Source organism: Oncorhynchus mykiss, chromosome 13, assembly GCF_013265735.2.
Source record: "Oncorhynchus mykiss isolate Arlee chromosome 13, USDA_OmykA_1.1, whole genome shotgun sequence".
NCBI classification, from domain to species: Eukaryota; Metazoa; Chordata; class Actinopteri; order Salmoniformes; family Salmonidae; genus Oncorhynchus; species Oncorhynchus mykiss.
The window spans coordinates 44,488,611-44,511,684 of NC_048577.1; the positions used below are offsets into that span (position 1 = coordinate 44,488,611).

Genomic DNA, 23,074 nt, shown 5'->3' on the forward strand with positions numbered 1-23,074 from the left:
CAGGGTTAGAGCGTTGGGCCAGTAAGAGGTTGCTGGTTCAAATACCAGCACAGATAAGGTGAAATAATCTGTTGCTGTGCCCTTGAGCAAGGCACTTAATCCTAACTGCTCCAGGTGCGCTGTACAATGGCGCCCCTGGCCGTGACCCCACTCCCTGCGGGTGTTTCACCAAGATGACCAGGTGTACGTAATGAAAAATAATAAAAGCTGTGAATTGACTGATTGGTGCCGACGCAAAACAACATAATTTCCTGACCTATGCAGATCAGCTCTATCAGAGCAGCTATCAGAAAGTCATATATAACATTTGTTGATTAAAAAAAAGGCAACACTGGCATTTTAGATATTAAATATTTATTATGTGATACTGGTCAAGATTAATCACTCCACTTTTCACCATATCTTCAGTTTTGAACCTCCTGGGGAAAATGGAAAGAATGAAAGTAAGTTTGTGGAGAGATAAGACCATTAGACATGAAATAACAAAAACACATAGGCCTATTCATTGTTAATAACAGCCTTATAATCCCCACATATACATATACACACAGATGTAGGCTCTTAATTTGAGTCAGTTTGCTACAGCAGGAAAATAATCCAGCAGCAACAGGAAATTTGAATTATTATGTGGATTATAATTAATGAATTTTTTTTAGGGGTTGATACATTTTTTGCAATGAAAAATCAAGTCTGAGATTTCAAGTGGAAATTGCAAACTTCAGAAGCATTTGTAAACCTCAAATACACTACAAATTTTAAATGTCCTGCATTGCAGGAAAGTTATCCTCCAATAGAGTGATCAAATTAAGATCCTACATCTGTACATACTGCACACACTCTCTTACCCCAAAGTGCTCCCAGCCTGTGATCTCTGAGTATAAGGCGTCTCCAGGACAGGAAGTCTTAACCAGCTGTCTGTGGCCATACAGGGTGAAGTTGCCGACCAGTCGCCCGCCTCCCACAGCACAGGATGCCAGACGATCTCTCACCAGTTCCATGGTCTGTTGTGATGGTAATCTGGAGGTGTAGTCACCGATGAATGACACCCCGTAGCCCTTGGAGTTATAGCCCTTAGTGTGGGCCCCTTGCCAGTGCCACCCACGCCCTTCATAGAGGTACCCGTCAGAGCCTGCCACAAAGCTGGAGGCAAACATCGGCAAGGGATGAGTCATTCATCATGAGTGATTCATCATCAAGTCACATCTTGCTTGGTAAACAACAATTCCCAGAAGCACTGGACAGTGGCTAATTTCTAACTCCTAATTATGAGAGCGACACACACACATACTGTATACTCAAACTTGACACATAAGCATTGTGGTTTACGGGGAGGCTGTGTAGTGTCCAACTGTACAGCGCCTTCAGAAAGTATTCACATCCCTTTACTTTTTTCACATTGTCGTGTTACAGCCTGAATTTTACATTTCTTAAATTTAGATTTTGTGTCACTACACACAATACCCTATAATGTCAAAGTGAAATTATGTTTTTAGGCATTTTCTCAAATTCATTAATAATGAAAAGCTGAAATGTCTTGAGTCAATAAGTATTAAACCCCTTTGTTATGGCAAGCCTAAATAAATTCAGGAGTAAAAATTTACAAGTCATATAATAAGGTGCATGGACTCACTCCATGGGCAATAATAGTGTTTAAAAGGATCCGCCCCTTTTTTTCAATTTTTGCCGAAAAATTCAAAGCAAAGATATGCATATATTCTTTGTACCATTTGAAAGGAAACACTTTGAAGTTTGTGGAAATGTGAAAGGGATGTAGGATAATATAACACAATAGATCTGGTAAAAGATAATACAATGAAAAAAACAACCGTTTTTGTACCCTCATCTTCGAAATGCAAGAGAAAGGCCATATTGTATTATTCCAGCCAAGGTGAAATTTAGATTTTGGCCACTAGATGGCAGAGGTGTATGTGCAAAGTTTTAGACTGATCCAATGAACCATTGTATTTCTGTTCAAAATGTTGTATCAAGACTGCCCAAATGTGCCTAATTTGTTTATTAATAACTTTTCACGTTCAAAATTGTGCACTCTCCTCAAACAATAGCATGGTATTCTTTCACTGTAATAGCTGCTGTAAATTGGACAGTGCAGTTAGATTAACAAGAATTTAAGCTTTCTGCCAATATCAGCTATGTCTATGTCCTGGGAAATGTTCTTGTTACTTACAACCTCATGCTAATCGCATTAGCCTACTGTACGTTAGCTCAGCCATCACATGGACAGGACACCGATTCCGAAGAAGTTTTAACATATTTTTGAATGACTACCTCATCTCTGTAACCCGGCCTAAACATACAATTATCTACTGTATAAGGTCCCTCAGTCGAGCAGTGAATTTCAAAAACAGATTCAACCACAAACACCAGGGAGGATTTCCAATGCCTCACAAAGAAGGGCATCTATTGGTAGATGGATAAAACAAAACAAAAAAGCAGACAGTGAATATCCCCTTGAGCATGGTTAAGTGATTAATACACTTTGGATGGTGTGTCAATACACCCAGTCATTACAAAGATACAGGCGTCCTTCTTAAATTAGTTGCCAGAGAGGAAGGAAACCATTCAGGGATTTCACCATGAGGCCAATGGTGATTTTAAAACAGTTGCAGAGCTTAATGGCTGTGATAGGAGAAAACTTAGGATGGATCAACAACATTGTAGTTACTCCACAATACTAAAATAAATGACAGAGTGAAAAGAAGGAAGCTTGTACAGAATAAAAAATATTAGAAAACATGCATACTGTTTGCAATAAGGCTGCCAAAAATGTGGAAAGTAAATGTACCTAATGTCCTGAAAACAAAGCGTTATGTTTGGGGCAAATCCAACACAACACATTACTGAGTAACACTCTTCATATTTTCAAGTATGGCCGGCCGGTGGCTGCATCATATTATGGGTATGCTTGTCATTGGCAAGGACTGAGGAGTTTTTTAGGATAAAAAGTAATGGATCCTAGAGGAAAACCTGGTTCAGTCTCCTGATAGACTACTGAGACACTGGGAGACAAATTCACCATTCAGCTGGACAATAACCTAAAACACAAGGCCAAATATACACTCGAGTTGCTTTCCAAGATGACACTGAATGTTCCTGAGTGACCTAGTTACAGTTTTGACTTAAATTAGCTTGAAAAGCTATGTCATTACATAAAAATGACTGTCTAGCAATGATCAACAACCAACTTGACAGAGCTTGAAGATTTAAAAAAAATATATAATGTGCAAATATTGTACATATTGTGCTCCCCAGTATTACACACTCCTGCCACCATCATTACGCACACCTGCATCCCCCCCATCACGCGCATCAGCGATTATTGGACTCACCTGGACTCACTGGACTCAATCACCTAAGTCAAGGGGTATTAATACTTTCTGAAGGCACTGTATATCCTAAGACCTGTGTACTACACATACCTGTATCCAATATCGTCCCAGCCCCGGTCATCCTGGTGAAAGCGTTGCATGGACCTCATGTCTGCAGAACACTGCTGAAAGGTGAGACAAGGCTGGCCAGGCTGGTATGTGTGGTGGATGTACATGAACGAGAGGGGGAGTGACAGGGGGGTGGGAGTGCCCCGATATGGTGCAGCCCCCCACTGACACCGTGGGATAATAGCTGGACAGTCTAGAGGTAGGGCGATCCAGAGAGATATTGAGTTTTAACATGTTTATCCACTCCTTTTTTCAACAATAACACCATGTCTCAATTATTGTTACTATTTGTGCTTTCTTGGATCAAAGTCAAAATTATTCCAATAAATGTTGACCTATCCTTTTTAGATTTCCCTGGACTACAGTAACCCTCTGTATCTCCACTGTCTCCCTCTGCAGTGGGGTTTACTTACCCATGTATTTGTGGACAAACTCCTTTATTCCTTCCCTCACCACCGCTGTCAGCTCTTCCTTTTCCTGTGACAACATCGTAGAGTGGTCGATCAGTCTCCTCTGTAGGACCAGGGATCTCACCACCTGCCTCTGCAGGAGGGGGGGCCTGGCCAGTTCTCTGAAGTTCTCCCTGCGTAGGCGGCTGATCAGACGAGGAGCAGTGTCCAGTCCTTCCACCTCAAGATGATGACAGTAGTACGTCCTCAGTAGGCTGCTCAGCTTGAGAGGACGCTGGGACTGAGCTGAGACCTCCATCCCTAGAATCACACCATCCATACCGCCGTTAACCAGGGCATCGGTGGCGAGGGAGGGCTTGTCGGAGAGGGTGAAGACCTGAGGTGAGGTCACGTCATCCCAGCAGCCATCAGGGCCCAGGCGATGGGAGAGGAGAGAGCTATGGAAGCGCTGGAAGGACAGACCCAAGTTCCTAGCCAGAGTGAGGGGGTACAGGCCACGGACTTGACACCTCGTCTTAGACACTAGCCCAGCTTCAATACCCAGAAGGACTGGGCTCATAGCAACCGTGGTGCCATCAGCAGTAAGGACAACCCCTTCCTCTCTACCTCTCTCTGTCACCTGATGGTGCACAGCTCTGCCAATGAAATCTGAGAGATTGGAGTCCATAACTGGTGCCTCTGAGGTGCTGTCCTCCCTGATAGTGCCCAAGAAGTGCTGCATGAACTCATCTCTGAGACCAGCTGCCCTGCGCAGGCCTCTCAACACATTTACAGGCTGCAGTCCAGGGTTTCTGTATTCTACCTGCTCCAACACTCTGATGAAGTCATCCATATGCTGGGAGGATGTGACTGAAATCAGAAAACACACTTGTTTACATTTGATAATATTCAGCATCGCTTTTCTATAAAGCGGAAACTACATACTGTTTTGTACTGTGTAATAATAACTGCACCCTATATTTCCTAAAATAGCATTTTCTTGCAACTTCTTCCTCTAAGTAGCTGTAATGCATTTCCTTGCTGACTTTCTTTCTCTCTCTCGAAAAGAGTTTGACTGCTCACGACCTCTACATAAATTGGAAAAATGTGAACACAAACAGATTGAGTTACCTTTGGTATCAGTGTGAGCACTGACCAAGACCACAAGAAGGGTCAGACACCATTTCCAGTGCGGTTCCATTGGAGAAATCATTGAGTCTTCGACGCCCTGTGCTCCTGACATGTATTACGCATTGCATCGCCTACCTTGAAACATTTATAGGAAGGCAAACACATCAAGTGGATTATGCAACCACTGTACAAACAGATACGTTCTGGTTAATTTGAGTCATTTGAGGGACATGGTGTGGGAAATTGGCAACTGTTAGGTAAGTGTGTGTGTGTACATGTGTGTTTGTCCTTATGGCTCAAGGTCTTTCTGAATTTAAACATTTCATTATTTACATTATTGCATTACACCACTGTCACAAGTACAACCTTTAGGTCTGCAATTTATTTTCCCCTTCTCCTCAAGTACTTTGTATAGACTGTTGTTTCATAATATCTCAATATTAAACAAAATTCTGTTAGAAAGTACTGTACAGCAGCATCATATTGTATGTTGTGTTTGGGTAACAGTATCTTTTAAATCACTGAAAGGTATGTGACGCATGAGAATGCAAGCATGTACTTGTTCCTTTTCCAAATGGCCCTAGAAATACACAGCAAGAACTCAAAGGAAATTCCCATGCATCATTTAACAGGAATATTTTTTTTAACCATGCAATTGACATTAGGAAATCTTGCATTTTTTAAAACTTTTTCAAAGCATGTAATTTAGATTACACATGTAGAAACAGGTATGTGTCAGATGAGCACATGCACTGCTGTTCACAGATCAGTGCTTTACTAGAACAAGACACGTGACCAGAACAGGAAGTCCCCAACACAACAGCAGGCTAAAAACATTGAAGCGCGGTAAGTGGTTTTAGGTCCTTGTATAAGAATAATGAACTATATAAATAAATAAATATGTTTAAATGTTAGCTTGTTAACATTCTGAATGACTGAGTTCTGGCCTTTCTGTCGTCGAGTGAGTTCGCTAGCTTGCTTGACAATATTAACTAAATTTGCACTAGCTAGCAGCTACATTAGCTGGCTAGTTACGCTAGCATCCAATATACTTTATCTTCCCACTTTCGTCTGCACTAGCAGCGACTTTGTTGTTTTTTCAACGCAGTTAGCTCCTCCTAATTCACGGAATCGTCGTTGGCTAATCTCTTTGCATATGTACTGCAGGTAAAGATTGCCACAACCGAAGCTGGCCCTCTTGAGGCGCGGCGACCTGAATCCCAAAACAACCCCCATAGGCCCTACCCCTTTCACCTGATTTACGCGCGAGGCACGTGACTACACAGCGAGCTGTGACGAATTCGAGAGGTGTGAGCCATACTACCACCATAGGCACTTGTTAAGATCTAAAAAAATAAATAACTAAAAAAATACTACCTTGTTAAAAGACGGATAGCTAAACATTGTGGTTGAAGATCCTTCCCCCTAGGCTAATTGAAAGTGTTATCTATCTATAGCTAATCCTCTCAGATCTTCACCTGCCTAGGGTAGTGGTGAGGGGTTGATTTGGAATTGACATGGCTAGCATATTATCACTTCAGTCTATTTTACTTCTATTTACAGATCATTCTCTTTCAGAAAATGGACACTCGGTTCACGAGAGGAAAGTCAAACATCCTGGAACGGCCTCTAACCCGTCCCAAGACTGAAGTCAGTGTGAGTGCCTTTGCACTGCTCTTCTCTGAGATGGTGCAGTACTGCCAGAGCCGCGTGTACTCTGTGTCCGAGCTGCAGCAACGCTTGGCAGACATGGGTCAGAGCGTTGGCGCCAGTATGCTGGATGTGCTGGTGCTGAGGGAGAAGAATGGGAAGAGGGAGACCAAGGTGCTTAACATACTGCTCTTCGTCAAGGTACGTGCTTGCATGGGCTTAAGGTAGATACGTGCATATGTAACAGTCTTATAAGGTGTAACACTTGTCATTATGCCCATGCATAAGTACATGTCTATAATTTTCAATTTGCTTCATATAGGTGTCAGTATGGAAAGCCATGTTCGGTAAGGAGGCAGACAAGCTGGAGCAGGCCAACGATGATGACAAGACCTACTACATCATAGAGAAGGAGCCACTGATCAACGCTTACATCTCTGTGCCCAAGGAGAACAGCACACTAAACTGTGCTGCATTCACCGCTGGCATCGTAGAGGCCATTCTCACACACAGTGGCTTCCCTGCCAAGGTCACAGCCCACTGGCACAAGGGCACCACGCTCATGATCAAGTTTGATGAAGCTGTGATAGCCAGAGACAAGGCCCTGGATAGCAGATAGAGGAGAGAGTGTTGGTGTACACATGCTAGAATAAGAGAATGATGAAGTTGATCATCATTATCATTATTAGGTCTCAATATGCTCCGTTTGAGTTAACGAGCCAGTAATGTGAGATATGGACTGAGTGAATGATTGGTCTGTAGGCAAGTCTGCATATGAGTAGTTGAGTTGTGAATATACAGTATATTGAGAAGTGAAACAGGATGTCTTTATATCACCACATGAGAGAGAGAGTAAATATGAGTGAATGATTAGAATGTTAGTCCCAATTCTGAGCTATTGTATTTATTTGGTCTAAGAAGAGTCCATATGAGACGACGTTTATAAAGGTCTATGTTTCTTGTGAATCTCTCAGTCAACCCTTATCTAATGACTTTGACATTCTCACTGACAGTGTATCTTAAACCATCTCTCAAGACTGCATAGGATGTATGTGAATGTCATCTCTTTTGTTTTTGATATCCCAAGACATTTCGGAATCACACAAAGGACCAACACATTGACGATATGGGCTGCAGTATAATACGTATAATAATATGTGCAATGGTTTACCCTCCAACTGAGTTCAACATGGTGCAATTAAAGACTGGCATTGTGTTCCCTAAACAAATTATATTTTAAGCTATTATTCAAAATATGTGAAATTTGAAAGTTATCAGTGGTCATTTCCATAGAGCAATATGTTGGCAAAAATGTCCTGACTCAGGTTTGTAGGTGTAGTTTCATTTTTACACCTTTATTTGTTTCTATCTAGACATGTTTGAAATACTTTTACTGTTTATCACCGTGTGTAAGCATTTTAGCGATGAACTGATATTAAGACTTGCTGAGTAATTCTAAAGATCATATGTAGAAAATCGATGAATCCAGGGGTGTGTTCAATTTGTTTGCTACGTTCAACAATTTGAACTTAACACATACATTTTAGTCATTTAGAAAACGCTATATCTACACGTTTTCCCTAGACTTCCTTGTACGTTTTTGAACAGAGTTTGACGTACATTTGCTCCGTGTGCCGGAGTGTAGCTTGAAAGAAATGAGTGACATTTAAAGGGCAGCGGATACATTTTGAACCCATAACCCCTCCCCGTTTTTCAACTGGTCGTTCATTATGACACCGTTTCCGTTGTACTGAACGCAGCCTAACATTGATCGTTTGACTATCAATGCAATGGGTGGGGCCACAAACGCTATCACGAATGAGATGTTTTGAGACCAATGACCATCAAGGTATTTTGATAACATGTCACATGGTGATTGTCATGTGACTATTGGAAGCTGCGGCTTTGTGATTGTGGGCGCAGCGTCCCTACTCTCTTGTAATTTGTTTCCTCAATGTTTAACTTTCCGACAGTCCTAAACGATCATTTCTATTAATTTCTTAAATTGTATTATTCGAAGGAATTCATTCATGTCCTGCAAAGCATCGCCATGGCATCATCGAACTGTAACTGCATCCAAGACGGTACAGGTTGGTCATGTACTTCCAATTTATCAGTCTAAGCCTAATTTTTTTAAGTTAACCAGCATTTACCAAACTCGGTCCTCGGGACCCCAATGGGTGCACGTTTTGGTTTTTGCCCAAACACTACAAAATTATCAAGGCTTGATGTTTGGTTATTGATGATTTAAATCAGCTGGGTACTGTTAAGGGAATAAGCAAAACATGCACCCCTTGGGGTCCTGAGGGCCGAGTTTTGTAAACCTAAAGGTGTATAAAATAACACATTTCATAAGGATAATGTATTTGTTGTATAGTGTTAAATGGGAAGACTGCAAGTCATATGTGAGTGCATAGCATCGCAATATGATCATAATAGGCTAATTGTATGTCAATAATGCTTCCATTGCTGTATCGTACCTCGCCCAAGAATATACTAAATGTTATTTTCAGAGGCGAATTGACTCTGGCAGCCCCCAAATAATCAATCTAAACGTGAATCGATCCTCAATTGTGGTACGGTTCTAGAAACATTAAGCTTTCTACTTTCATATCACCAAAATAATTTAACAAATTCCAAATATACACTTACTGTATCCTGTTTTAACAGTTGCAGCCGGCAGTATTTTCCAGTTACAACACGTTTGTGGCGTCCTTGTTCCCACACATGTTGGGAGACGCAGATAGCTAATTAGCACAGGTAGTCGCCTCCGACTTCCGTAAACAAACCGAGGTAAAATTGGTTTTACATTCAACAGATATTCAACAGACATTGGCCAAAAGAAATGTTACAAATGTAAAAATCAATAACGTTTTCACTGATTATGACATAATCATCATCTAGGTTTTATTTAGTCTATAAATGTCTAGTATACTTTTCAACCTTTGCTTTGAATAGAAATTCCAGTTTTGATTTGATAGAAATACATCAAATCTATAAAATATTGCATTTAAAGATGAAGAAATCAATAACTAATTCAGTGATTGTCGCAGAAAAGTGAAAATATGCATTTTTTTGCAATAACTTTAAAGAAATGTTAATTTCAAGTACAATTTGTTCTTTTTTACATAAAGTTGTACAATGTTTACATAAAGTTGTACATAAAGTTGTACAATCTTACATTTTATGCCAAATCAATGTTTGCATTTTTAGTGCAACAATTCCACATTTTAAAGTAGTTACAAGGCACAAAATTCACTTATTTATATGTCTCTAATTTAACAGCTAAGAGGCCCCTTCCAATCATTTTCTATTTTGGCTTTGTTCAAGTCCTTTGTCATCCCCAGACAAGCTGAATGGTACCATCTCCTGAGGTAATAGATTCAGCTGTTGAACACTTAATGTGTTCTGGGAATACCCGGGAACACATTACGGAAAGTCTATAGAGTCAGTGGTCACTTTATTAGGTACAACTACCTTTGCATCTGGAACAGCGTGAATTCAAAACAGTTGATGAAACTGGGAAAGGAGAGAGACTGTTCAAGTTATTAAGTACAGTTGGAGTTTATTAGTCAGTACAAGTTTTGGAACTTTTCTGAGTTACAAAAGACCATCACAGACTGTCATTTTGCACATTCTAAAGTTCAAACAAACAGTAACAGAATACCTGAATACTTCTCTGCCTGCTTTAGTGTGTAGCAAGCCAAGACCATGGGACTTGGTGTATCTAGGAGCAATTTATTTTTGTGAATAGGGTGGTGAACCTGGCAACTGAGTGTAGATATCACAAACAACTCATTTTGAGCAGTGTCTGTCTGTTATACGTTTGATCAATGGTAAATAATGGTAAATCTGATCCACAAGTTCCTTATAGGCTCACTTGGATATATAGAGTTGGAGGTAAATAAAAAAATATTAAACGAGGACATTAAAACAATGGCAGAGTTCTTTCATCTACATCCATTCACAAAAAATATGTATTTTAAAGTATAAATACCCTTCTAAGACCACTGTCTTTCTGGATGTTTTAAAAGGTTTGCAAATAGTTATATCTGTAATGAATTTGAATTGAACGGGATATGGTAATACCTATGTAGGTGACGTAGTTTCTCCACTGGTATAATGTGTGCTAGTTGCTGAATTATGTAGAGCTGAATTATGTAGAGCTGATTTGGGCCAGCTGATATTTGTTTTCATGATCTTTTGTGAAGAAAAAAAAACAAATTTTGTGCTAGCAGTTTGAAAGAGAGGGAGCAAATAGCATAGGCACAGCCTGGTTGAAGTCCTAGTTTTAATGGTTAGTGCCAGTAGATTCCAGAGGGTTCACATACAGTTCAGAGGCAAATCATAATGTATACATTTAGCCCAAAAACAAAACATGTACCGTCCACTTCTTATATTAGTGCTTTTGTTTGTTATGGCTTTATCTTTGCAACTCTGCCCTAGAAGGCCAGCATCCCAGAGTCACCTTTTCACGATTGAGATTTGTGTTTTACGGGTACTATTTAATGAAGCTGCCAGTTGAGGACTTGTGATGCACCTGTTTCTCAAACTAGACACTCAAAAGTACTTGTGCTCTTGCTCAGTTGTGCAGCAGGCCTCCCACTCCTCTTTCTATTCTGGGTAGAGCTAGGTTGCGCTGTTTTGTGAATTGAGTAGTACACAGCGTTGTACGAGATCTAGTTTCTTGGCAATTTCTCACATGGAATAGCCTTCATTTCTCAGAACAAGAATAGACTGACGAGTTTCAGAAGAAAGTTATTTGTTTCTGGCCATTTTGAGCCTGTAATCAAACCCACAAATGCTGATGCTCCAGATACTCAACTAGTCTAAAGGACAGTTTTATTGCTTCTTTAATCAAAACAACATTTTTCAGCTGTGCTAACATGATTGCAAAAGGGTTTTCTAATGATAAATTAACCTTTTAAAAATGATAAACTTGGATTAGCTAACACAACGTGCCATTGGAACACAGGAGTGATGGTTGCTGATAATGGGCATCTGTATGCCGATGTAGATATTCCATAAAAAAATCTGCACTACACTGAAAACCCTTAAAATGCCTAAATAAGTAGCCCTAAATCAAATCATTGATGAGACTGTTCAGATTAACCAATATAGGTATTTCAGTTAATAAAAAATACCTTATTTACATAACTATTCAAACCCTTTGCTATGAGACTTGAAATTGAGCTCAGGTGCATCCTGTTTCCGTTGATCATCCTTAACTTGTTTCTACAACTTGATCGGAGTCCACCTATGGTAAATTCAATTGATTGGACATGATTTGGAAAGGCACACCTGTCTATATAAGGTCCTACAGTTGGCAGTTCATGTCGGAGCAAAAATCAAGCAATGAGGCCAAAGGAATTGTCCGTACAGCTCTGCAACAGGTTTGTGTCAAGGCACAAATCTGGGGAAGGGTACCAAAACATTTCTGCAGCATTTAAGGTCCCCAAGAACACAGTGGCCTCCATCATTCTTAAATTGAGAATCGATGGCCAGCTCTCTTCCTAGAGTAAGGGGTCTGAATACGCCCAGCCAAACTGAGCAATCGGGGGAGAAGGGCCTTGGTCAGGTAGAGCAGAGCTGACAGAGCTCCAGAGGTCCTCTGTTGAGATGGGAGAACCTTCCAGAAGGACAACAATCTCTGCAGCACTCCACCAATCAGGCCATTGTGGTAGAGTGTCCAGACAAAAGCCACGCCTCAGTAAAAGGCACATGACAGCCCACTTGGAGTTTGCCAAAAGGCACCTAAATGACTCTGACCATGAGAAACAAGATTCTCTGGTCTGATGAAACCAAGATTGAACTCTTTGGCCTGAATGCCAAGCGTCATGTCTGGAGGAAACATGGCACCTCCCTACGGTGAAGCATGGTGATGGTGGCAGCATCATGCTGTGGGGATGTTTTTTAGCGTCAGGGACTGGGAGACTAGTCCGGATTGAGTGAAGATGAATGGTGCAAAGTACAGAGAAATCCCTTGATGAAAACCTGATCCAGACCTCAGACTTGGGGTCATTGTCAACAGGACAACGACCCCAAGCACACGGCCAAGACAACGCAGGTGTGGCTTCGGAACAAATACAGGTGTGCCAAGCTTGTAGCGTCATACCCAAGATGACTCAAAGATGTAAGGTGCTTCAACAAAGTACTGAGTAAGGGGTCTGAATACTTATGTAAATTTGATATTTCAGTTTTTTTGTTTTAATACATTTACAAAATGTCAACTTGTTTTTGCTTTGTCATTATGGGTTATTTTGGGTAGATTGAGGGGGAAAAAACGTATCAATTTTAGAATAAGGCTAATATAACAATGTGGAAAAAGTCAAGGGGTCTCTTTTTTTATTGAATGGGCTATATCATACCTACTGATCCAATGCATGCTTGAATTATATAATTATAGTAAAATTACAATACCACATCGCTTTCCCACTTCCTCTTTTTCAGCAGCAATATCAAGCTTATGAGTGCTCTTTTCAAATATGCCTTCCCTATGTTGTATGTAGAAACTCATGTCTGTCATTGATTCTCTCTCAGAGAAGGATGAGCTGTTCTCACCTGTGAGCAGCTACAGGTCCGATGACCTCAGTGGCGGGAACCCCCGGGTCACCGGTCTGGTAGGTTCAGAGCTCAGGCAACAGCAGCAGGAGGAGGAGGCACTGCGGAGGAAGCTCAAGTACTTTTTCATGAGCCCCTGTGACAAGTACCACGCCAAGGGCCGCAAGCCCTTTAAACTGGTCCTGCAGCTGCTCAAGATCCTCATTGTCACTGTACAGGTTAGCCTTTACTGAACTGAAGAATTGGTATTCATGATGGGGCTTCTGTTGATTTTCAGTGTTTTAACCCTTAATCCCCTGTCACTCCCTTCTCTAGTTAGTCCTGTTTGGCTTGAGTAACCAGATGGTGGTGACATTCAAGGAAGAGAACACAGCATCCTTCAAACACCTTTTCCTTAAAGACTACCGGGATGGCTCTTCAATGGCAATCCACACACAGAGTGAACTCTATAGCCATATTTATTATGCTGTAGATCAGGTACTAGTATCTCAGTACGCAACACTAATCAGAGAACGGCAGATGAGTGACTTCTCAACCCTCTCATTTTGTTCTATGTAATGCCTTGTTATTAAATGATCTTTTGTCTTCCTTGTCTGTCTATATGATGTCTTGCTATTAGTACAGTACAGTAGCTGTATGTTACCTATTCCATATATCATCCTTTCTATTTTCTTTTCCTCAGTTCCTGGCTCTACCACAGACATCAGTAGGGCGGTATGCATATGTGTGGGGTGAGGGTGTGAATGGGAGTGCCCTCTCTCTGTGCCAGCGGTACTACAAGAGGGGCATCATCGACCCCATCAACGACACCTTTGACATCGACCCCAAAGTTATTACCGGTACCCTGGCTGCATTCTCCTTTTTCTGTTCATTAAGTTGTCTATCACATTCCACCTCCATGTATTTGACATCAGTCTGTCGGTCTTGTTTTTTTTTATCCACTGCCAGTTGTCTTTGGCCCGTCGGGAAGTAACTGTTATTGACTCAAAGCTCCACATATGTCAAGAGTTGCCCTCCAACCGTGCCCTACTTTCAGTGCTGAGAATATATCCTGTCCATAAAAGCATCAACCATATAAGTGCTATTTCCACTAACATCAGCAAAATAATAGAGAGCTGGCCAAATGGACGTCTTCTGTTCTATTCACCTGCTGATTTCACAAAGATGGTTCATTGGCACAGTTTTTTTTTTTATGTGTTTTGGCAACGGACCATTGTTTGAAATGTTATCAAAAGTGGTTGAGTCAAGGTTGGCAACTAAACAGAAGTAGTTAAGATAACCTAGTATTTCAAAATGTTGAAGTTGTGAAAGTATTTTCCATTGGCTTTGGGAAAAAAAAAAAGTGAATAACAGAATACTTGCAAGTGTCAAATGTACACTGAGTGTACAAAATATTAGGAAGACCTGCTAATTCCATGATGTAGACTGACCAGGGGAATCCAGGTGAAGCTATGTTCTCTTATTGATGCTACTTGTTTAATCCACTTCAATTAGTGTAGATGAAGGGGAGGAGACATGGATTGTGTATGTGAGCCATTCAGAGGGTGAATGGGCAAGACAAAAGATTTAAGGGCCTTTGAACGGGGTATGGTAGTAGGTGCCAAATGCACCGTTTGTGTCAAGAACTGCAACGCTGCTGGGTTTTTCATGCTCAACAGTTTCCCGTGTGTATCAAGAATGGTCCACCCAAAGGGTATCCAGCCAACGTGACACAACTGGGTGTTCCTAATGTTTGGAATACTCTGTGTAGAGGCTTCTGGAAATAAATCTCCTGGATTTCTGTTTTTGTTCCTACTCTCTCTCTCAACTTGCTTTTATTCCATCCTTCGGTCTTTTTCAGATTGCATTGGTGTGGACCCACTACCAGACCCTCCTTCTCCTGATTACAGTGACTACAAGAACTTCACTCTCCAGTTTCACAAGTGAGACACACAATGGTCTCCCTTGCTCCCCCTCCCCTTTTATTCTAGCATGCAATTCCTCATGGGGTTTTGAATCCCATTTTTGTCGTTTTGTCAGTCCTTATTATATATATTGCTTATATATTGCTTATGGTAATGCTTATGTAATGCATTACATATCAACATGGAACATTACTGGGTAATATCACTTCTATTGAGATTACATGCATGCATTCCTCTTACTGGATCGTGTCTCTTGTCTTCTTCTTCTTGGTCTCCAGGCTGATCAATGTGACCATTCAGTTCCAGCTGAAGGCCATAAACATCCAGACCATCATCAACAATGAGATCCCTGACTGCTACACCTTTGCTATTATGGTGAGATGACCTACTAATTTCCCTTGAACAGCCCAGTTTCCCCTATATCCATTTAAATTGTGGCCTCCACAAATGTTTTAAATTTTTTTCAGTGTAAACTTATACAGACAAATACAGATATAATGTATGTAGAAAATATAGGATGGCGCAATATATTTAGAAATAAGAATCTTTGAGAACTAACAATCACCAAAAATAAACTAGGTAGTTATGGCATGTGGCCCCCACTGATTTTGTTATAATTTGAGTCACTCCGATGGCATAAGAACACGGTGTAAACCATGGCGAAATGTGTAGAATTGCATAAAATTTGCTTTAAAACAGCAAAATTGTCTCCGCGGCCAAGAGGAGGGCCTCTAAAACCACGCCATTGGCCATGCCCACTAGCACGCCACACCCCTTCGCCCAACTTTTCCACTGCAGCTGAAAAAAATCATAGGGGAAACACTGCAGCCCCACACAGCCCACGTTATCTTAGACAGCTGTTATAAAGCCAGGGTTTGTGTTGTAGCTACGTTTACAGTGTGTGTGTGTATTGTGGCTGCTGTCAGGTTGTCCTGGATAACAAGGCTCACAGCGGCAGAGTGAAGATCAGCCTGCTCAACCATGCCTCCATCAAGAAGTGCAAAGACCCCAACGTGTGGGGACATGGTGAGAGAGCGAGGATGGGGGGGTACTGCTTGAGATTGATTCACTTCTTTCCTGCTGTTCCTGACTAGCTGTTTGCCTCTTCCTTCCCTTCACTCCCTGACTTAATTCATTCAAACAACCCTCCTTTCTTCTTCCTCCTATAGCGGAGAACTATGCACGGGAGGCTTTTGACGTGCTGGTGGCCGTAGTGTGTCTGCTGTCCCTGCTGCTGTGTGGTCGCTCTATCCTCAGAGGAGTCATCCTACAACATGTAAGACCAAGGCTGACATTGTAATTTATATGAACAAAAATATAAATGCAACAATTATAAATGCAACAATATTTTACCCATAGTTCATAGAAGGAAATCAGTCAGTTTAAATGAATTTGGCCCTAATCTATGGATTTCACAAGACTAACAAACAAATGATAGTCCCACTAAGCGCAAACCATATGGAATGGCGTATCGCTGCAGAATGCTGTGGAGCCATGCTGGTTAAGTGTGCCTTGAATTCTAAATAAATCAGACAGTGTCACCAGCAAAGCACCCCCACACCACTTCCTCCATGCTTCACAGTTGGAACCACACATGCGGAGATCATCCGTTCACCTACTCTGCGTCTCACAAAGACACGGCGGTTGGAACCAAAAATCAAAAATTTGTACTCATCAGACCAAAGGACAGATTTCCACCGGTCTAATGTCCATTGCTCGTTTCTTGGCCCAAGCAAGTCTCTTCTTCTTATTCATGTCCTTCAGTAGTGGTTTCTTTGCAGCAATTTGACCATGAAGGTCTGATTTCATGGAGTCTACACTGAACTGTTGATTTCTCTTGATTTCTCTTACTTGACCTATGTGAAGCATTTATTTGGGCTGCAATTTTTAAGGTGCAGTTAACTATAATGAATTTATCCTCTGCAGCAGAGGTAACTTGGTATTTTCCTGTGGCGGTCCGAATGAGAGCCAGTTTCATCATAGCCCTTGATGTTTTTTTGCGACTGCACTTGAAGAAGTGTTTAAAGTTCTTGAAATTTTCCACATTGACTGACCTTCATGTCTTAAGTAATGGACTGTTTTTCTTTGCTTATTTGATCTGTTCTTGCCATAATATGGACTTGGTCTTTTACCAAATAGGGTTATCTTCTGTATACCACCCTACCTTGTCACAACACAACTGATTGGCTCAAACGCAATAAGAAGGAAAGAAATTCCACAAATTAACTTTTAACAAGGCACACCTGTTAATTGAAATGCAATCTAGGTTTTCTTGACTTCAGAACGTTCTGTGAATAAAACTTTTTGTCTATTTAGCTGGGCCTCCATCTGTTTCATTCGACCAGGATCTTACAAATTCTGGTTTGCAGACTGAGTAATATAATTAGATTGGGTGATGTACCTGGAGAATATCATTCTCTTATCACTACCTCATGAAGCTGCACGAGAGAATGCCAAGAGTGTTTCAAATCTAAAATATATTTTGATTTAACACTTTCTTTTTTTTTTGGGTTACTACATGATTCCATATGTGTTATTTCGTAGTTTTGATGTCGTCACTATTATTCTACAATGTAAAAAATAAAGAAAAACCCTTGAATGAGTAGGTGTCAGCTTGCGACCCCATTTTCATATCAATCAATCAAATGTATTTATAAAGCCCTTTTTACATCAGCCAATGTCACAAAGAGCTATACAGAAACCCAGCCTAAAAGCCCAAACAGCAAGCAAAGCAGATGTAGAAGCACAGTGGCTAGGAAAAACTCCCTTGAAAGGCAGGAACCTAGAGAGGAACCAGGCTCTGAGGTGTGGCCAGTCCTCTTATAACAGTACATGGCCAAGATGTTCAAATGTTCATAGATGACCAGCAGGATCAAATTATAATCACAGTGGTTGTAGAGGGTGCAACAGGCCAGCACCTCCGGAGTAAATGTCAGTTGGCTTTTCATAGCGGATCATTCTGAGTTCGAGACAGCAGGTGTGGTAGCTCGACAGTCGAACACAGCAGGTCCGGAACAAGGTAGCACGTCAGGTGAACAGGTCAGGGTTCCTTAACCGCAGGCAGAACAGTTGAAACTGGAGCAGCAGCACGACCAGGTGGACTGGGGACAGCATGTCAGGCGACCCCACATAGGGTCGTGACACCTAGTTTGGGAACCGCTGGTTTATTCTGTTCATTTGTCTGTCCCGTCTGTGTGTTTCTGACAGGAGTATGTCCAGTTCTTCAGACACAGACTGAATCACAGTGTGTGCTGGGCAGACAGGATGGAGTTCATTAACGGCTGGTTCATCCTGCTCATCATCAGTGACCTGCTCACCATCACCGGCAGCTTCATCAAGATTGGCATAGAGTCCAAGGTAATACAGAACAATGCATTGCTTTTAGTTTCATATCTTTCCAGGCCTGCGCCAGTCCCCCCACCGTTAGAATTAGACGGAGCAAATAATAATAATATCATTATTAATACAAATCATTTAAATGACTCTGTCCTTCAGAACATGTCGTTGTATGATGTGTGTGGGATTCTGCTCGGTACCTCCACTCTGCTGGTGTGGGTGGGAGTCCTCCGCTACCTCAGTTTCTTCCAGAAGTACAATGTGAGTGACATAATCAGTCACACAAAAATGCACACATTGACATTTAAGTTGAATGGCTTTCTGAGGAGGTTTTGCGTCACTTCCCACTTTTTTTTCTTTTTCCATGTGTAAATTTGTCTTACATTTTCTCTCTCTCTGTCATTCTCAGATCCTGATTGTGACGCTGCGGGCTGCCTTCCCTAATGTAATCCGCTTCTGCCTCTGTGTAGCTGCCATATACCTGGGTTATTGCTTCTGTGGCTGGATCGTGCTGGGTCCTTACCATACCAAGGTATTTGGTCATGGACAGGATGCACACATGTATTTGTGTATTTTTATTATTCATAAAAAATATCACAAATTGCTGAAACTGTGAAAAATAAATGTGTTCTAATACACCAACTCATCCTCTGTCCCTGCAGTTCCGCTCTCTGTCCATGGTCTCAGAGTGCCTGTTTTCTCTGATCAACGGGGACGATATGTTTGTGACGTTTGCTGAGATGCAGAAGAGTGGCACGCTGGTGTGGGTGTTCAGCCAGGTCTACCTCTACACCTTCATCTCCCTCTTCATCTACATGGTGCTCTCCCTCTTCATTGCTCTCATCACCGGAGCCTACGATGCCATCATGGTACTGTGGAAGGGGAGGGATGAGGGGACTGATAGAAGGGGAGGATGAGGGATGGTGGGTGGAAGGAGTGAATGGAGAAATGCAGGACAGATGATTTAGTGACTTTAAAGTAAAAGATGAAGTGTTGATGAGTGCCAAATGGAGAAAGGGTGCAATGTACCGGAAGTAGGATGGAAGAGGATTCTTTACAGTCGTTTTTATCGAAGCACTCTGTCTCTCTACAGGCCCAAACCCAGGAGCCGATGCACATCACAGACCTGCATGCTTTCATAGCAGAGTGTACTGATACACCTTGCTCTGGAAAGTTCCGTGGCCCAGAGGCATCCTCCTGTTCATTCTTCTGCTGCTGTGACTGAAGAGAGAGTGAGTGTTTGTGTGTGCGTCATTCAGGGTTTGATGTTTTTGTCTTTGAAGTAATCTCAATTCCATTGACATAGATTGGTTATTTCTCTATTTCAGATCCACCAGTGGGAGGATGTCTTCTTGGTGATCGGACCTTAGACTACACTGTCCTCTGTAGGATGTGGCACTTCGGTGCATTTAAATTCAGACGGGTACAGTACAACGTACATGTCACTAACTGCTGTAGATCGCACATTAATATTAAATATACCAGTTCATTGGGTTTTTATAGCTAACAAGTTACATTCATATGGCTAGCACATTCTGCTAGCTAATTCATGACTGTAATACAACAATATAGCTAGCTGTCCTTTCAGAGAGGAAACTGATTTTGCACAAAGTACTGTATATCTGAATATGTTTTACTAAATAGGAGTTTTATTTATGGTGCAGTTTTGATTTATATTGTTGATACGCCTTTGTTGAATTGGGTCTGCATGACCCTATGACTGAAGGACGGCAATGGTTTAATTGTGCTTTACTGTGCCTGGGGGCCCTGAACATTATGATTGTCCTCTGAATTATGTTTATGACAGAGACTCACATTAACAGACAGGCTGAAACGTGCACACCGTTATGTACTGTATTTTTAGGGAAGGCTACTCACTCTTTGGTCCTTTATTCCCTTCTCCTCCTCTGGATGGGATGACAACATGTTCAAGGACAGGACCTGCAGCCGTAGTTAGTCATCAATATGTATGAAGCCTTTGGTGTAAAGAGACAGGTGACCCTGATCTGAACACCAATGTACTGCAAGACCGCTATAGTGGGTTTAATAGTGCACTGTACAGACTCCATATTGCTGAAGAAAAGACACATTTTAATTTTAAACAATGCCAAATGTTTTAACCACCGTTATTAATTATTTTGTTGGATGACTGTTGCACCTGACTGAAATACAAGGCCAGTAAAATATTATTTTATGAGGTATATCTGACATTGTTATATTGAATTCAGTGTTAATTTATTGACTCTCTCTCCAGGCAAATTAATTCCGCAAACCAGCATGTGGTCCAAATCATGATTCACTGAAGGAAAGGGACTGAATTATCATATTTTATCTGTTTTATTTGAAAAACCTTTTGAAGTGATAATGTAATTTAATTGTATGAAATGTTATGAAAGCTTATAGTGATGTTCATTAGGAGAAAAAAGGACTCATTGCACAAGATCCTTAAGCGATCAAAAGGAAGGGAAGAGTTGTCAGTATAGGACAAATAGAGAAATCATTGTGTACCCAGAATGCACTGTTTCTGGTGAAGGTGTCTTTCCATTACATGTTTTCAAAAGTGATTTATTCAAGTATGTGTTGATGACTAGAAATGTTCATTTTTTTTTCTCCTTCCCATTCTTTGAATGTTTTTACTTAGTACATTCATCTTGCTTGAGATGATCAGGTACGCATGTACGATGAGCCATGATGACAGAACTAGAACTGGTGCTAAATGTCTCATGGCATGCAGCACAGTGGCGTAGAAGATTACTTGTTGTTGTTGTAGTGTATTTCTTAACTACATGTGTTTTATACTCTGCTAACGTGATAATTTCTGATGTATTTCTCATTGTTTTACTCTGTTATGGTTGGTTAGACTGATACTAATAATTTTAGTATGGCCAAATTGCTCAATCTACATTTTGGATGAGAATCTCGCTTGTACATATTTATTTTTATTTTTAAAGCTATTCTCATTTTTTGCCCTTTTTTTCAGTACATTGCATTTCTGTGCCACCTCTCTGGCTAATACCAGTAAACCACCTCCAATTAAAACTATTGAAAACGTACTGTTTATTTCTACCAAGCAGAGTCCTATTTTCTGGTGATGTGGTCCATGTTGTCGCTTTTCTGCTCTCTCTCGTCAGGGACATTTTACATTTAGTCCTCTTCATGGTCAATGAGGCAGAACAACACTTTCCCTTTGTCAGTTATGTCGGTTGAGTGCTCGACCTGTTATGAACTTTTAAAGGGTAAGGTAACAAACTTGCTTAAAGACATTTTTCTATGGATTCATGGTGAATTGTACTTGATCAGATCATCGTTGCTTCTCATCTTCATGCCAGGGCCTGCCCAGTACAGTGTGACTGTGGTGGTATGATAGCACCACTAGAGGGAGAAAAGAGCCTCTTGTCTGACTACATAACCTCCACCAGCCAGCAAGTCAAAGAAAATCAATAGCTGTCTGAGACCATAAAGAAAGAAGAGAAAACAGAAACAAAGGGAATGAGAGGTAAATAGTTTAAAGTAGCTTGTTTTTAAGGGGCCAAAATGTACCACACGCCAGTACAATTGCACATCGCAAAACAAAAGATAAGTGAAAGGACGTAACATGGCAGACGTGAGTCTAGATAAATGCACATAATTGAAAAATACATGTCAAGATGGGGAGGGAAGATCAGTGCCGAGATCTGCACAGTCAGTGCTCTTAATGTAGCTTCGTCTGAGTGGTATAGAGGAGAGGGGCCCCTGTCCGATTCCCTTAGTAGCAGCATGCATTATTAACGGCAGAATGCAGCCAGAAAGGGCTGGGAAGCACTTCCACTAACCCATCAAACCAGAAACTGGCCTGCCTGGACATCATCAGGTTTCAGGGTAACAATTCCAATTAAACAGAAAGTCCTCTAAAGCATGAGACACGAGGCCTCCTCTATTTTAGTGTTTAGAGTGAAACTAGGTGACAACATGAGATGTGGATTTGACTAGGCTGTGTGCATAATGCAGTTGTATGATACAGCAGTCTTTGTTTATCTGAAATGTTCTATGATGACATTTTGTTTTAACAGAAACGTTCATGTCGCAGTGAGATTAGGTTATAATCGACTGTAGTCGTAAGTATATAGTTGGTGATGTATGTGTGTTACATGTTCTTCATGTGTGTTAGTATGCAGCATGTTAATGTAATGCCGTGTTGGCACGTTCTGTTCTCCTGGGAGCCCATGCTCACACAGAACAGAAGCAGGTGCACTGCTGGTGTGTGCTAACTTGTGAACATGGTATTCAGAGGCATGTAATGATGAACAGGCTACCATGTGCTGTGTTGTAATGTTTACATCCTAGATATTCTAAGTCCATTTATATTCTAAGTCCATTTCAGAAACACGTGTCTGTGAATTTCTTTTGAGGATATAGACTGTCGGAAAAGATGGGTGTTACCCTTTTTTTTTTTTTTTTTGCACAATACCTCTTTCCTCCTTTGTGTGATTTGACTGATATGAAAACAGCACTCAAGCTTGTGTGTGTGTCTGCTCGCAGGTGTTAGTGTGTATTCCTTGTCAAAGTTAGTGCAACAACATCCAGAGGCTTGGCTTTGTTTCACTGACTGTGCGCCAGTTATTTTGTGCTGCGTTGCCCCAGCTGGGCTGCTGGCCAAGGGGAAACAACA

General features: G+C 41.2%; 3 protein-coding genes across 14 annotated transcripts; 2 read left to right on the top strand and 1 right to left on the bottom strand.

Moving 5' to 3' along the window:
- Positions 1 to 337: 337 nt before the first annotated feature.
- On the bottom strand, positions 338 to 9,415 carry LOC110486503 (N-acetylmuramoyl-L-alanine amidase-like). Of its 3 annotated transcripts, none has more exons than XM_036941223.1 (6): positions 9,278 to 9,415; positions 4,976 to 5,110; positions 3,869 to 4,714; positions 3,438 to 3,648; positions 846 to 1,140; positions 338 to 419 (listed from the first exon to the last, which is right to left on the bottom strand). In XM_036941223.1, exons 2-6 carry the CDS (start codon positions 5,085 to 5,087, stop codon positions 405 to 407), a joined length of 1,479 nt encoding a protein of 492 aa, XP_036797118.1. In that variant the 5' UTR covers positions 5,088 to 5,110; positions 9,278 to 9,415; the 3' UTR covers positions 338 to 404. The 3 variants fall into 3 exon arrangements, with proteins under 3 accessions (XP_036797118.1, XP_036797119.1, XP_036797117.1); XM_036941224.1 differs by lacking the exon at positions 9,278 to 9,415 and adding an exon at positions 6,028 to 6,179; XM_036941222.1 differs by lacking the exon at positions 9,278 to 9,415 and having other exon boundaries at positions 4,976 to 5,227.
- Positions 5,708 to 8,104, top strand: tppc5 (Trafficking protein particle complex subunit 5). Of its 4 annotated transcripts, XM_021556164.2 has the most exons (4): positions 5,736 to 5,821; positions 6,143 to 6,283; positions 6,539 to 6,826; positions 6,948 to 7,854. In XM_021556164.2, the coding sequence occupies exons 3-4, from the start codon at positions 6,557 to 6,559 to the stop codon at positions 7,242 to 7,244; spliced, it is 567 nt and encodes a 188-aa protein (XP_021411839.1). In that variant the 5' UTR covers positions 5,736 to 5,821; positions 6,143 to 6,283; positions 6,539 to 6,556; the 3' UTR covers positions 7,245 to 7,854.
- Positions 8,356 to 21,515, top strand: LOC110486502 (mucolipin-1). Of its 7 annotated transcripts, none has more exons than XR_005035564.1 (16): positions 8,356 to 8,474; positions 8,646 to 8,715; positions 13,166 to 13,404; positions 13,502 to 13,663; positions 13,869 to 14,025; positions 15,027 to 15,108; positions 15,369 to 15,465; positions 16,017 to 16,116; positions 16,260 to 16,366; positions 18,298 to 18,447; positions 18,586 to 18,687; positions 18,836 to 18,958; positions 19,089 to 19,295; positions 19,520 to 19,658; positions 19,733 to 19,849; positions 20,291 to 21,515. XR_005035564.1 is itself a non-coding variant. In XM_021558140.2 (15 exons), exons 1-14 carry the CDS (start codon positions 8,463 to 8,465, stop codon positions 19,649 to 19,651), a joined length of 1,740 nt encoding a protein of 579 aa, XP_021413815.2. In that variant the 5' UTR covers positions 8,356 to 8,462; the 3' UTR covers positions 19,652 to 19,658; positions 19,733 to 21,515. The 7 variants fall into 7 exon arrangements, 5 of the variants coding, with proteins under 5 accessions (XP_021413815.2, XP_021413816.2, XP_021413814.2 ...); XR_005035563.1 differs by having other exon boundaries at positions 8,358 to 8,474; positions 19,755 to 19,849; XM_021558140.2 differs by having other exon boundaries at positions 19,733 to 21,515.
- Positions 21,516 to 23,074: the final 1,559 nt, after the last annotated feature.